The sequence below is a fragment of the Dromaius novaehollandiae genome, chromosome 9 (assembly GCF_036370855.1).
Source record: "Dromaius novaehollandiae isolate bDroNov1 chromosome 9, bDroNov1.hap1, whole genome shotgun sequence".
Classification (NCBI taxonomy): Eukaryota; Metazoa; Chordata; class Aves; order Casuariiformes; family Dromaiidae; genus Dromaius; species Dromaius novaehollandiae.
In genome coordinates, this window is record NC_088106.1 from 23,584,542 (window position 1) to 23,600,390 (window position 15,849).

Here is a 15,849-nt window from a genome sequence, read left to right on the forward strand (position 1 = left end):
AGTTGCCATATAACCTTTGGCTTGGATAAGACTATCCAAGACTTAGTAGTCTTGGACTTACTGATATCTAGTGCTGAAGGCCTTTGGGACCTTCACTTCAAGTTCTGTATTCCTAAGTATATCTGAATTGGAGCCCCTGGGCATCAGTGTGAGATGTTTCTGAAGTCCTTGTGTCACTCAAGGAACACTCCGCTTAATTATCTTTCAGTTTCTAGTTGTACCAGCTTCATGTCTATCTTGTTTTTCTCTTTTCAGGAATCGTGGAGAAAGGCGAATGAGTGCTTTTGAATGTGTCCAGAAAGTTTATCGATCAGATGGTATTAAAGGCTTTTACAGAGGAATGTCAGCATCATATGCAGGCATATCTGAGACTGTTATTCATTTTGTTATTTATGAGAGTATTAAGCGGAAACTACTAGAATATAAAACTGCTTCTGCCATGGACAATGAGGATGAATCATCGAAGGAAGCTTCAGACTTTGTTGGGATGATGATGGCTGCTGCCACTTCCAAAACTTGTGCAACATCAATAGCATATCCCCATGGTAAGTGGGATGTCTGAGGGCCTGAATCAAAGCGGTCAACAGGAATCTTTTCAGTGATTTCTGGCAGGCTCTTGGTTTACTGGCTCAAGAGCTCATAAGGAGCTGTTTCTTTGTCTGATGCTCCTTACTTTTGAGTTGGCAAGTCAACAGGAGTTCATAGTATTCAGATATAAAAGTGGAAAATACTTTTAAATGGATATTTAGCATAGCCTCTTTTAGGTGTTTGCTTTCCTGGCACCCACAGAGAACTTACCAGAATCTGGCCAAAAGTACTTAGGGGTACAATAGTCTTTCACTTGGAATTTCTCTCTACACTCAGCAGTTTCACATAACTCATCACTTAGTTTGTATCCTCCTTCTAAGAAAATAAGCAAGGCAGTACTTGCTAACATGCTGTCTTGTTTGGTTTTCAGTTGCACTTAATTTTCCAGTAAAGTAGTTGTGTATATTGAGTTTGTTAGTGAATTGAATACTTCACTGGTGGCAATTTCCAAGCTAAAACATTAGACATTGGTAGTCTTCTGGATGTTAACTAAGCAAATGAACTTCACTTGCTTGGCTAGATATCTGGTGCTAGCTAAACATTTAACTTGCTTGGTTTGCTCTTCTGTCTTCCTCCTCTTTGTTTTGATTTTTTTTTTTTTGAGGTTTTCTGAAGCTTTCTGATATTGAGAATTTGAGGAGGGGGAGTGGTTGCTTTCTAATTTTTAAATTCACCAACTGGCTTCTGGGAAAGAAAGTAGTGGTGAACATAACCACATGTGATTTTTCTTTTCTTTTTTTTTTAAACAGAGGTTGTACGAACAAGGCTAAGAGAAGAGGGAACAAAATACAGATCTTTCTTCCAGACACTATCTTTGCTTGTGCGAGAAGAAGGGTATGGAGCCCTCTACCGAGGCTTAACTACACATCTGATCAGACAGATTCCAAACACAGCTATCATGATGTCAACCTATGAAGTGGTAGTCTACATGCTGGATGGATAGCAGTGTCACAAGACCTTCTAGAGCAAGGTGGAAGACTGAAAGACTGGAGTGGACCACCAAATGTCTATGCCAGTGTTGTGGGCAAAAGGAAAATGATATCAGGAACATGCAGCTATGGACAAAATAGAAGATTGAGGGCAACTATGAATAATTGTGCTGCCTTATTGTATGGTCTCTTGGCAATGTGATAAATGGGGGCTGCCCCTTAGGGGGGGAATACCTTTATACACCTCTTAATTCAAAATTGCATTTTCTTTACATCTCTTAATTTAGACAAGGCCACTCAGTCAGCTTCAGAGACCTGATGGATGAGCAAGGGGCCATAAAATATATCCTGGGGCAGCCTTATTCCCTTCTTGAAGTGATTGCTCTTCAGTACACTTTTCTGTTCTGTTTTACTGCACAGTAACCTGTTGGAAGAATGGGGAAGATCAGATTTCATATGTATGGCAACGTACGAATATGTAACTTCTGTTCACTTGCTCTGAAGATGCATATAGATAGAGACTGAGGTAGTAGTCGGTGTGTGTAGCTCTTTCATGTTGCTACCTCAAGGTAAAATATGGCGCAGGGACCCAAAAAAACCTTTCACTCATTTTTAGAAGCAAGAGACCTGTAGAACATTCTCTGGTATCATCAGTTTTCCTTACCAACTTGTCAGATCACTCATGCAACTAAGGAAGAACTTGCTGAATGGTGTTTAATAGTATCTTTAGGGATTCTCAGTGTAATGATAAATCCAAACTAGTGCAACCTATCATTTGCGAAGACAGGATTCCCTTAAATACAGTTTCATGCTACCTAAGAATAAGCTGTGTATTATCCTGAAACTACTTCTTGCAGAGCCTGACCTAGCTTACAGATACCTGCCTTGGAGTACAGGGAAAGAATGTATATCACTGTGGCTAAGACAACCAGAAAGCAGAAAACAGTTGGAGTTGAGAGCTCTTCAGTGCAGCTAGCCTCTGTTAAGAGTGATGGAAAAAACTTTAATAGAGAATTCTTTCATAAGTATTCCCCTTTAAAATTGCTGTATCACTTCTTCCAACTTGAGGCTGTGTGCAGAACTGCAGCTGACAGTATAACCTTGTCCTCTAAATTGTCTGAATATTCAGGCATTGTTCTTCATAGTTCTATAAACTACTGGCAAAACAGTGTGTTGTGTTCAGCAGCAAGACTTAGCTAGTTTCAGTCATAATGTACAGGGTTTTCCAAAACTATACAGTTGGAATGTCAGAATCATAGGTTTAATGTTGCAGGAACTTATATAGCTTTGTAGACAAACATTTCATTTGTACCTTGACTACTTCTAGAACCGCATCTGTGGTCCTTAAGAGGAAGGTGACCATTATAAATCAGGGGCAATAGCTTTCTACACATAAATGCTGCTACACTGGTATGACAGAACTGTGCAGTCAACTCTTCCAGTGTGGTACTTCAGTATATTGAACTGTGCATTGTGTGCAATGGCTTTATCTTCTGAATGACTCCTTATGCACTTTGTGGCCTTCTGGCTTGTGACTTTTCTTCCTGTAGCCCAAACCTGCATTCAGTACATGCAGTTCTGTTTTAAACAAAGCATGCAGTTTGGTTTCCATGTAAGCTGTGCAGCATAAATCATTATGTGCTGTAGGTAGATAGGATCTCAGTTGCAAGAGTTCTGTAGGTCATGTGTAAAGGTTCAAAGCTTACAGAATGATCTGTCTGCCTTTTCATTTGTATTGTCTTATTTTGACCCCATCTTGTCCTCCACACTAGGTCAAAATGTTTCAGTACTCCATGTAATTCTCTGTACTAATTGCTCATGCCTCTAGGAGCCACTTACAGAGTGCACAGTGCCCACTGTAGTGCCCTTGCAGTGGAGACTTGGTTGGATTGACTTGTCTTTGGAAAATGTCATCTTACCCCTTTAAAGAAAAAGGAATACGCGGTCTGATTTGCCCAGAGGTGAACATGATCATTATTTTAAACAAGCAGGGGGAGTACTTAGATGTGTCTTCTAAAATGGGCTTTTTTTCTAACAATATTGCCAGGAAAATATCTGCGGTATTTTGTATTATTCATGACTCTGGCTTTTTAGGTCTTGCTGTGGTACCATTTTTCAGATAACTAAGTACAGGAATAGCTACCTACTGGAATCTTTGTTTTGCGGAAGGTGGGTTCCTCTTTGGGTATCCAGCTGGTTCAGTGATAACTCAATTTCTAGTTGGCAAGAAAATGCAGAAGACCATATTCAGTGTTGGAGTTCATGAATACAGTTGATACTTGGATTAGCCTTCGTTTCATGAGAGTTACTCTCCTTTGTTTCATGGGTCTACTCCCCTGTGGTTGCATGTACATCTCCTCCATTAACTTGCTGGGTGCCATGTGTTTGCCTTGTCTGGGTGAGGATAGGCTCCCTGCAATTGCTTTCAAAATGAAGTTTTTAAAGAAGAAAATGTTAACTCCCATACCCAGCTGTCCTTGTTAACAGCCAAGAAGAGACAATCAGCTTTTTGTTCCACTTTTAATGGGGGTTTAGGCAATGTTTTACATTTCAGGGGTGACTATTCTTTTTGGTTTGTTTGCTTTATGTAACAAAATACAAACCCAAAACTTCCTGGGATTTTTGTCTTACTTTTAAACTACCAGTACAAAGTTACCTCTGAAATACTTCCCAAAGATCTTTAAGTTATTTGTAGAATTTTCCTGATATTTATTATAAAGTCTTAAAGGGAATAAGAAGATGCTACATTCAGTGATATCCTTAACTGTAAAACTGAAAGAGTACATCTAAGCTTCCTTGTAACTTAGATGGTCATCTCATTTTGTATTTTCATGTAGTTCTTATATCACTTTTTCTCAGTTACAGTAAAGGCCTCAGATGTCTGAAGCTGTTCTCAGCAATGAGTTTCTTTCCACATACATGCTTTGCTTAGATAAAACTTAAATATCATTGCAAGCTGCTAATTTTAACTTGGCAACCAGTTAGGCTGTGCAAGACTGCTGTTCTCTGCATCCGTCAAAAGATGGCACTGGAGCATGCCCAGATCAGAGGTTGCTGCATGTGTGCCACCATGGGCTGCCCCTGAAGTACCTGTAGTGTCTTGGGGTGACAAGGCAGGGGAGGATGCCGGGGTGTGAAAAGCTGCTGTGGGGGCACAGTCAGGTGCTGCAGCACCTGTAGTGCTGCAGGGAAGCAGGTGAGTCCTGGGCATTGCAGCATGCTGGGCCTAGCCTTTCAGCTGGCTGCAAGGTCTGCTCCTGCTCTCTGCATTTCTCCTCTGCTAGCCAATGTTGTTTTAAGCAGGTTTACACTAAGGGTTAATAGAGATTTTTGTTGTTTTAATTGCAAACAACTGAAAGATCAGCCACTCCACTTGTATATTGACATTGCACCTATATAGTTCCCTGTTTACGTAATGCACTCCATACATTTCCTTTCTAATCAAGGTGTTTGGTAATGACAGTTTCTGCTATACTGTTTTTGTTCTTTATAATTACCTTTTTAACATTCCTCAGAGTGTAGCATTTTAAAGGAATGCTTCTAGAGAAAAAGATTGGAGATCCTTTCTAAATGTTGCTTCCTATTTAAGCTGTGTTTAAATTCAGAAAACAAGCTCAACACTGAAGCGTGCCTCGGTAAATGTAACTTTTCTTAATTTTTTGTCTGTAAAGACTTGATCATGTAAGCTTTCATTTCTTCTGTTTGAGAGTCTGCCTACCCTGCATATGTGAACATAATTATGCCCTAGGAGTCATAGCTAAACACTCACAAATGACAGTCTGAGAATATTTTAATGCATATGTGAGGTTTGCTATTATTCTTACATACATGTAGTTGGCTGTAAACTATGTGCATTTACTCTGTATTTATATAGCAACTTTTGGAGTGTTTTAAATTTAAAAGCAAATTAAAATTATGTGCTTCTATTCAAATGTTGCATTCTGTGCTAAACTGTACATTATTTTTTAAACCTTTTAATTATTATTGATATACCAGTGCCTGGACAGTTGTGATTAAAAACAAGCAACTCATTAGGAGATCCCTGTGAATGTTTTTATCATGTGACATTTTAAAGTAGCTGAAAACAATGTTTTCTGTATTTTTTTGTACGATATGTTCTTGTTTGGGTTTCATGGATGACTTAAGTCAGATATGTTTCTTGCAGTTGTATTTGAATACTGTAAACAGTCACTTCTGCACAGCTGAGTGTTATTGACCTTCAACTGAGATTCAATAATTGATCAGAACACCTTTTGCCCCTTTAAAATGCCAGCTGGTACAAACCACTGCTGAAAAACAAAGGGCTGTAATTCCTTAAAATGCTCAGACTTGATTACAGGAGCAGGTATAACTGTCCTTGAATCTGAAACATTCTTAAATATCCTTTCTTTTTAAGCAGTAGCTATTTGACCCAGAATCTCTGCTCAGAACTTCTCACAAATCTGAAACATGAGTCAACATTCTGCAAATATACCTGGATTTTGTTTGGAGCATCTGTCATTTTTTTCACCTGGAGTATATTCTGAAACTGAATCCTTTAATATGGAGCTGGGCCTGATGTCTGATTGGAGTCTTTGAGCCATTCAGATGTCCCCAAAGCTTGTATTAAAGCAGCACATCTGTGACTTTTTTCAGTCACTGTTAGTGGTGATTGACCTAGCCTGCTCTCAATGTTGTGTGTTCTAGCTTCCATGTATGTCAATGAAGGCAAACTAGTCTAAAGTGAGGGATAGGTTGTTATTAATGCAGCTGTGTAGACTGACAAACCTAAAAGCTTGTGAGGTTTATTCAATGATCTTTTTTACAAAAGAAAGCTGTTGAATTGGATAATGCACTCTTGAGCAAGATAAATTAAAAATTATATATATATTTCCAAAGACATATTTCTCCAGTCCTTTATGCACAGTTGCTGGCACACATGCTTTGTGCTGACTCAGAGCATCATTATCTCCTCGCACAGCTTCTGTCAAAAGCAAGAAATGCCAGGACAGGAATCTGTAATTCACATGAACAAATTGATATAAGCAAAACACTGCATTAACAGTGGAAAACATACTGAAGAGGAGGAGCTTCTGTTTTGTAGATGGAATATTGCAAGGGATGTGCTAAGACTGGTTTCACTTAAGTAGAGATACCTGGTCCTTATAGAATTGAGTGAAGTGACTAAGAGCTTTTGAAGAGCTCCAGGTGGTAAAATTTATTGCTAATTTTAGGTAGATTTCTGTGTAAGGGAGTGTTTCCTCCCTTAGCTAGGGTTGTTAGAAGTCAGTGGCTCTTCCTAATCTTGTTCTGACAGCAGACATCTGGGAAGGGGCTGAGGGTGTAAATGTTGGAGTTACTGCATCTGGAGTGTAAACAAAGCTTGAAGTAATCCATTTTGACAGAGTTTAATGCATCAAAGATTGAAAAAACAGGTATGTGAAGTGCAGCTCTGGCAGAAAATATTTTAAGGCTTCTGATAATTTAGGAATGTAACTGCATAATTAGAGACTCAATGTGGTATCAGTATTTTAGAGAGAACACAGTTAAATGAGGCAACTGTAGGCTTATGCACCTGTAGTAAGCAGAGCTCTATTCTCCTCTCCTGCAAAGCATGTTACAGAGAAGCTAGATGGACAGTAAGCTGAAATTGTTAAGCAAGAGTTGATTGTGCCAAAATAAGCTGATGATTATCTGATCATCTGTATTTTAGATGAAGGAAATGCGGGAGACCCAATCTGTATGGATTTTGTGGAAGTATCTGATGTGGAGCCACAACGAATCTCTAGATTGTTACAACATGGGTAAGACTTGGCTTAAGAGAGGAGTTTAAAGAGAATTGTTGAACTGGGGGTGAGTACTGTAAGTGCTTGATGACCTCTAAAAGACTTTGTCAAGAGCTGATCTTAATGTTGTATTTAGAATTTGTCAGTGGTGTTGGCAGAAAAAGTTAGACTACTCATGTGATTTGTGGATAATTAATTTGCAAGAGTTGGCAGTACACTCTGGGTCTGGAATGTGATAAAGGAGAAAAAGTGGATGATTGCTGTGCCTGGCCAAGTGAGGTAAAATTTAACAGTGAAAAATGCACAGTTGATCATTTACAGATTACTGATGAGAACTGTTGCTATAAACTAGGAATGTCCTTTCCTCAGATGGAAAGGACAAGAGATTCAGGATATACGCAATCCAACGACGATAACTGATTCACCTATAGGGGTTTTTTGTGGTTTTTTTTTTTTTTTTTTTAAGGTACAATCCCAGGATGCTAAGGAAGACATTACCAGTGCTTAGAAAGCATCAATGGCACTGTACAAATCTTGGGCTGAGCTGGTCTGCAATACTAGGCACAGTTAAGGCATTCAGAGAAGAGTAACAAAAATGATCAGGGAAAGGGGTGTGTGTGTATCCTCCCAGGGAACATAAAGCTCTGGCTTAACATGTGATAACCCCTTGGGAAAGAGTCTTCCATAAAAGTCCCAGAGGGATAAATACCAGGGGAGGAAAACATTAAGTTACAAAATTCCTGCTGCTACAAAATAAAGAACTATTTGCTAGCTGTTGCTATAGCTAGCTTGAAAATAAGACAGCTTTTAATGGTTGCTGAACGGTCTTCAATAGTAGTGAGAGCAGAAGGGAAAGAAGTCTCTTTTGAAAGAGTACCTGAACAACATGGGAAAGGGATACATGATCTGGTTGCTCTGATAGCAGAGGCTGCATTTACTAACCAAATGGTGGTCTCTGCATGTTTCATAATGATTTGGCTCACTGTCTATTACTTATCTCCCCCTACTTGTGGAGTGGGAGTGCCTTCTTTCAGGAGGATTTCAGAAAAGATGACCTAGGGCTGATCTTGCTTTTTTTCCTTTGTCAATCTCCCTTAAAACCAGCCAAACCCCCAAATCCATCTTTTTAACATCCCCTTCACACATTTACCTTTAAGCTGTTCGTTGCTTTTTTCTTTTAACTGAGCAATGTGGATATGTCCTTGCTGATCTGATTTTTTCCAGATCTCTTATCATATATTGCTTTTCTGCAAGTGCTGCAGTTTCACTGTCTGCAAGGAACAATGCTATGTTGTACACTGCAGCATTAGGAAAGATGATGTTGCTTGCTCACTGAGAATGCAAGGAGCCAGGGAAATCCCTGTGTTAAGTCCACCTCAGTTAACTTAGGCTGGGACTGAAATTTGCTGATATTATGTTGATGTGAACAGCTTTTGCGTCCTCAGTTTCTCTAGCTTATCCTTGGGGACAGAAAGAGGAAGTGAATGCTGAGAATACAACTATGCTAGCAGTAAGCATGAATCCCTCTTTGCAGAGGCGGGATGCCTCTGCAGGGAACTGTCGGACACTGTGCCATGGATTTCCCTGGGCACTCCCTGTTTCTAACCGTATCCAGGCACAAAGTGCGCTGGGGAAGAAATAGGTGTTTCCTTTCTTATCTTCTGGAACTAGCAAAAGATATATATCCTGTTGTTACTCCTTTTACAGAGCCAGAAATGTTGTCTCCTGCAGGGAATAGTCCTGTGATTATTCCCTGTGATGTGCAAACACTTTTATTTTTCTGTTGTCCTCTCTGGCTGCTAAGGGCAGGCAAGCATAAGTTGTTCTGAGACTGGTAAACTTTCATTAAAATTATTTTCAGGTGCTTTTGTTCCCTCATTCCTTGAGGTATTTGTTTCCCTTCAGTCTCTTCTGAAGTTTAGCTATCAGCAAAAGTTTATAGAGTTTGTGGGTTGTTTTTTTTTTTTTTTACTTCAGCCACTGCAAGTGTTTCCCAGTCTTCACAGTGATTGAATGACTTGCAAGTTGCTTTGGGAGCTCCAGCTGGATTCATACTGGATATGTTTAAAGACTGGGGAATGTGGTTTGAATTACTTGTAACAAAAACGATCTGTTATCATTCACACACTTCCCTAGGAGACTAGCTGAGGGGAAAATGCTGGAAAATGACAAGCAGCCAGCTACGCTTGTAGGGTGGTCTGACATTATTCCCTAATTCATTCAGGCAATGGACAAAGACTTAAAGTGCTTTCTTTGCAATAGTAAAAATTGCAAAACCAGTACAAAAATATTGATCTTTCCCCATTAAAGAGAGGAATAGTCCCTAACTGCCCTAGTCCCTAGCTGTTATAACTGAGGATTCTTGCCAAATCTTTATAGCTTAGATGTAAATGGAATATTACCTCTCTAGCAACAGCAGCTGAGGAATTGTTGAAACCACAGACACTGAAATGCCAAAGCTGCACAAGGGTGACATTTTAGCTTGTAGTTCCCCATAGCTCAGTTTAGCCAGAACTGTGCTTCCTTCCCATCACCTTCTTTCGTGGGGTAAAATATTGTTCCATTATGGTAGAGAGGGACACTGGAGGACCCCTCAGATCTTACAGGATATTTCTCAGTGGGACACTGTTCTGGTAATTCTCAGGGTTTGGAAATGTCACTTGGGCTATCACTGACCTCCCCCTGCACCCTAGTCCCCCAAAAAGGGGTGTGGAATGATTTTTGGGAGGGATGGGTTTATTAGAAATGACAAACATGAAGTGACACTGAAGGAAAAGAAGAAAGCATGAGGTTTTGGCTTACTGGAAAAGACCAAAAGGCATGAGCAAACCCACAAATATCTCAAGAAAGACAAACTTTGGAAAAACATAGAGCTCCATTCCTCCCTAACTGTTAAAAGATGCCTCTCCTAATCCAGAGGGAGAATTGACTGTGTGTGATGGCAGTACTGCCAAGCTTGCTCTTCCTTCCTGAAGGTGAAATAAGAGGGACTCAGCAGTGTAAGTTTGCTCCTAAAGAAAGTTGTGGGCAAAGAGTATCCGGGAAAAACAGGGAGCTGCTGTGGTTTCTAACTACTTGTCCGAGTCCCTAGGATGAGTGAGGCTTTGAGAACCGAGATCTATATTCAGTTACTTATTCACTATATGTATCTTACTCAATTGTATTCAATGTTTCTAGTTTGCATGTTCTGGGGAATCTGAAGATAAACTTTCCCAGGATCCAGTTTCTCTTCAGCCTTATGCCAGATTGTAACTTTGAGGGGAAACAAAATAAAGCTGTAGTAATTCTCAGGCCTGCTTGCATAGTTGATGTAGCTTTTTTCTCTTTGCTGAAGCCAGATTAAAAAAAGTAAGGGGATGGGGTGTTAAACATTTACAAAACTAAGGAAACTTTTCTGCCTTGTTTTACTCCTGGTTTGGGTTTGCATCCAGTTGCTAGATTTGTTTTCTACCATACAACTATACAGTTCTTTCTTGTTTGAGTTGCAGGCTCTTGGTGTTAAAAAAGGGTAACGGATAGAGAAAATAATATTGTCTCATTATTTGAGAAATATGTTGGTTTTTCTACAAGAAAACTTAAGTCAGCATTGCAAAAAACTTCTAACAGTAACATTTACAAATATCCTGAGCTGACAGACTAAACAGAGCATTCTTGTGACTGAGTAATAAGTCTGGAGGTCTCCACTCAAGGTGGGCTCTGAGTGGGGTATCAGCAGCGTCACCATTAAAGAATGAGGTATGTAATGCATAAGAGGACTGAATGACTTTTTTTTTTTTTTTTCTTTTTTTTTTTTTTTTTTTTTTTTTTTTTTACACTGAACCTGGCTTATTGTCTTGTGAAATTAAGGTTAAGACAAAAGGGGAAAATTGAGGAATTAGTCACAGTGAAGCTTTGAATAAGGAAGAAACGAGAACTATCCTAGCTCACTCCAGGTCAGAGAGCATTTTAGTAATAGTGTACTTGAAATGGCTTGTTCTGACTAAGTATGTTTAGGCACAAAGCTGGTTTTTTTTTTCTTGGAAGCCAAAGAGCAAATTCCTACTAAAATGGTAATATTGCTATATGCAGCACTCACTCAGACAAGAGCTTCCGCATATACAGCATGTGTATATTAGCTGTCTGCTGTGGTGTTTGGATGAAAGCATCACTGAACAGACTGGTACATGCTGCAGTTTTGCTCAGGCTATGACTGATAATTTCATTCAGGCTTCAGCATGGACCAAACTTGCAGTGTGGTGCTATGGACTTGGTGATACTGCAGCATGACATGATACAGCATCAAGTGATCAGGATATAGCATCTCTCTCCTGGAAGACTAACAAATGAGAAACTTCACTAGCATGCTAACACTTCTTCTCCCTGTGTCTGAAGTTACTTGCATTAAAACCAGTCAAAATGATGAAGTGCAGCTGCTAATGGTTGATTTGAGAAGAATCTTGTCCTCTCATTTCAAATCAAAATAGAGAGTTCAGTTAAATCAGCTGCATCTAACTTGTGCCACGTTCCCTCCTAGCTGAAGAAGGAAGAAGATGCAGAAGGTGGAGGAGTCTCACTCTGATGTTCTGCCACTCTTAAAAAGAGCTCATTTCTTGAAGGTCTCAGCCCTGAGTAACTGGGACTCTGGTGTACCTGGGTTCCCAGGAGTCAGGCCTGAGTAACTGGGAAGAGGGCAATGCTGGAAAGCTTTCTTTGTAGCACAAGCATTGATGTGAGGGTGTTCCTGAGCATTACAGGTTGGAGAGAAGAGTTATGAAAAAGCATGTTTGATTTCAGATGGCTAGATGCCCAGTGCTGTAACCAAAGCTGAAATTGTACTGACAAAGATGACTGGAAAGTCTTGTGTACTCTACAAGGTGTTGCTATGAGCACCTCATTCAACACAAATAGAAACCACAACAACAGCATAGTTATGGAAAACCAGAGATGCCTCCTAATATTGCAGCAGTATGACCTTCAGTTCTACAGGTAATTCCTCTTCTGTCTGAACAGAAGATCTACGAATTGAAGGGACCTTTTTGGACATTCAGTGCTACCTGCTAAAAGTGATTTGGGTGCATAAAGTGAGACTGATGCACTTGAATTCTACCAAAATCCCTAGTATACCATGCTGTTTAATCTTGAAGGGAGGTCAGCTGCAGAAATGCCAAAGTCTTTTATTTTGCCAAGGACACTGGAAATCCACTAATGCCTCAGTGGGATAGGAATGTGCAGCTCAGCCTTGAAGCTCAGTTGAGATCCTGAATTTGGGCATTCCTTTTTCCATTTCCATGTTTAAGGAGCTTGGCCTGGAAATAGATGTTAAATAGGATGCAAGGAATGATGGCTGCTTTCATTAACAACATAGTCGGTGTCACTGTTCTTTGTCTTGAAACAAAACAAACAAAAAACCCTAGGGTGGAAAGAGCACTCAGAATCAAATTACTTTGGCCAAGAGGCTTCTCACAAGAGGCAGATAGGTATTGTAGTGGCTGGTTCTTGCCTCTCTTCTCTGAAATTCATTAGCCATAAAGTTTATTTTCCTTCCTATGCATGCTTTGATTTCCCTTCTCCAAAAAAATTTTGTATTTGTTCTCTGCACAACAGTGCTACTTTAGCACTGGAAGTTAAGCCTGTCCCTCCCAAGAGAAAAGAGTCTATATGCATTTGAATCTCTTCAAGCTAAGGAGAGTCTTTGATTTGCTATGCAGTTTCCTTTGGGTCAGAATGTGGTCTGCCTTATTTGGACTACTTTGAAAGAAAATGTGCCCAGTCTCCTGGGAGAGTCCTTGGCTGTCATCTTGACTGAAGAGAGTCCCTCTCTGCACCAGGGGTTCTCCGAAGACTTAGAGTTAAGGTCTTGCCTCAGTTTTTTCTGTCCTGTTGCTCTAGACTGGTGTGTGATGAACATTCTGAATTTTGGTGGCTCTTTTAGGAGACTAAAGGGGTCTCCACAGAAAGAAAATACTATATTGCGATGGGGAAACATCAGTGCATAGTTCAGCTCTATTCTGCCAGGGCTGTCTGCAAACGTGCTAAAAAGAGTGTTCTAAGGAGCTTAGAAACCTGGTATATGATGGAGGGAAACAAGTAGGGGCAAGGAGGATATGGTAAGAGTATTGCAAGTGTTTTACCTTATGTAGTTCAGCCTTATGCATATCTTCATTTGTAGTTTTCCTGGCATTACTGATTGATTTTGTAGGTAGAAATTGCTGCAGCACACAGGGGTGCAATTGCATCTCTCTCTGCCTCTATAACAAAATAATTATTTGCCTTACCCAAACAAAGCCTGAAATTGCCACTGGACAGGAAACATTAGGATAGTACTATGGTTCAAGGACACAACATCCATCGTAATAGTTACTATTTTCAGAGAAGCACGAAATCAAATTAAAAAGAAAAAAACCCTGAAACTAAGGTAGTTTGTAAGCCATGAGACCCTTACTGAGGGTTTGCTGAAGTTCATGTCAGTTGTTGTTTGACCTCACATTGTTTTTTTTCCTAATTCTTTTCTACGAAAGAACTGATGAGGTCACTACAACATAAGGTGATTAAAAACTCAGTAAGTCAACTAGAGTCTTTTAGTTGTATTGAGAGGATTTGGATTATGATGAATATTGCTTTTAACATTGAGGAGTCCTAGCTGTGCATCAAGATCTCTTTGTGCAAGCCACAAAAGCACTCCTTTTGAGAGGAATGTATCAGTTCCCTTATAAGCAGGACACAATTAATTGAGAATATTTTAGGTTACTAGTAATAGATGCAAATTAGTTTGCTGCAAACTCTAAGTCAGGTAAATGGGGTAGTCAAACTAATTCTTGATTTAGCTTCCTGTTGGTTTAGTTTTCAAAGATTTAGACTTAGAAGGAGGAAAGGCATTTCCACCTGCAGTATCTGATTTTATTTAACAGAGCTGTTATTTGGTCTCTTAATCTGAAGTGTTACAAAGTGGTTCATTGTGGAAAAAGCAGTGTAATTCCAGGGGACCTGGAGAGACTAGTGAAAGGTGACTATTTTTATAAAAGGTCATTCTGAACTTTTGACTCTGAAACCTAGGCTTGCTCTTGACCTTGGGATTTCTAGTCCCTGAACTGATGGTGATTGAGAATATTGAAAACAGAGCTATGTAAAACTACTAATTTTCACTTAATAAGAAAACTGATAGATTTGCAAGTATGCGAAAATTTGATCCAGTGTACAGTTTGCTCTTTCTGCCAGCTAACACTCCTATTCATGGTATAAATGACTGAAGTTTTCCAACTGGGAAAATGGTGAATTTGTTCAGGCTTACATATGTCTTTTCACGGAGAAATTCTATCCTTCTTACATCAAAAGCAGCTTTTTATACAGAAACATGGTTTTCCCACTGTTTTTCTAGTCATAAGAATTTCTGTGCAGAAACAGTGGTATGGTCTTGTGGGAATAGTATACTAGCTAAAGCAATTCAAATCATATTGTTCTCTAAACAGTATTTACACCCTGTGTATGCCGCGCCCCCCCCCCCCCCCCCCCACACACACACAGACACTTCAAATCTGCTAGGTTAGCAGGACCCAACTGAGGCAAAATTACATGAAAAGAATGCCTAAATGAATAACTTACTCTTTCATTGTTTCCTTGATAACAGGCAATTAGAAACCTCCTCCCAACATGGATAAAAGGTATGTAACAGGAACAGGTATGTAACAGGTATGAAAAGCCCAAGATGCTTTATAAGGAAGTTTTGAATGCAAGATGTTGCCATTGTCTTTCACATTCAGAGTGCTTTCTGCAGCACAGATAGGGTCACCAAACAATAAATAATGAATGTGTCGTAACATTCACAGACTGAGTCCCAGTTACATTTTCTTTCATAAATAATGTCCTTCCTGTCCCACAGAATTGAAAGAAGGTTAAATTTTCAGCTTTCTCATCTCTTTGCTCAATATGTGAAACATTAGTTACAGAAATTGTTTCTTTCTTAGGGTGACTGAGTGTAAATGGATTTACATATGAAACAGTAAATCTAACTACTTAAGACTGGATTTTGACTTCTTATGGAGCATTTTATAGTAGAAGGTTCATTGTATATTCATAGATTCTGATTGCCAATTAGCTTGACTGACAGTCATGAAAGCTTGACCCACACTACTCCACTCAAAAACAAAACAAAACAGCTCTGCAGGTATTTGGCACTCAGCAGTGAGTTTTAGAATTGACAAGTCGGGTGAATTAACTGTTGCACTTGCTGCAGAATCAATGTGCAGAGCTGTCAGTCTGCACCATCCCTGCTCTTCAGAGATGAGGCCATAAGACTCTAAAAAGAGATAAAGTCATTTAACTTGACTATTCAATATGGAAGTATGATTCAGACTGGGAATTTTAACTAAAGGCAACAAATCTAAGACTCGGATCTCTGTGGAGCTGAAATATCAAAATGCTATTATATTATATTTTGCCTTGAATAGGCTGGTTGGAGCTTGAATCCATAAGACAGTGTATGAAGATGTATGACATCCTGTTAGTGCTTACATGTATTTTCACAGCATTACAGCTTATCAGTCAGAAGTGAGCATATGAGTTAGAAGACAAAACCTCTAGTAGAAACATTC

The 15,849-nt window shown here is 39.5% G+C and overlaps 1 protein-coding gene across 1 annotated transcript in view; it reads left to right on the forward strand.

Annotated features, from left to right (window-relative positions):
• SLC25A36 (solute carrier family 25 member 36) overlaps positions 1-6,396 on the forward strand; it is a 37,742-nt gene extending 31,346 nt beyond the window's left edge. Inside the window, exons 6-7 of the mRNA XM_064516934.1 lie at positions 256-545; positions 1,338-6,396. Of these exons, the coding sequence (XP_064373004.1) occupies positions 256-545; positions 1,338-1,531 (484 nt within the window). The 3' untranslated portion in view covers positions 1,532-6,396. The remainder of the gene's footprint in view (positions 1-255; positions 546-1,337) is intronic.
• Positions 6,397-15,849: the final 9,453 nt, after the last annotated feature.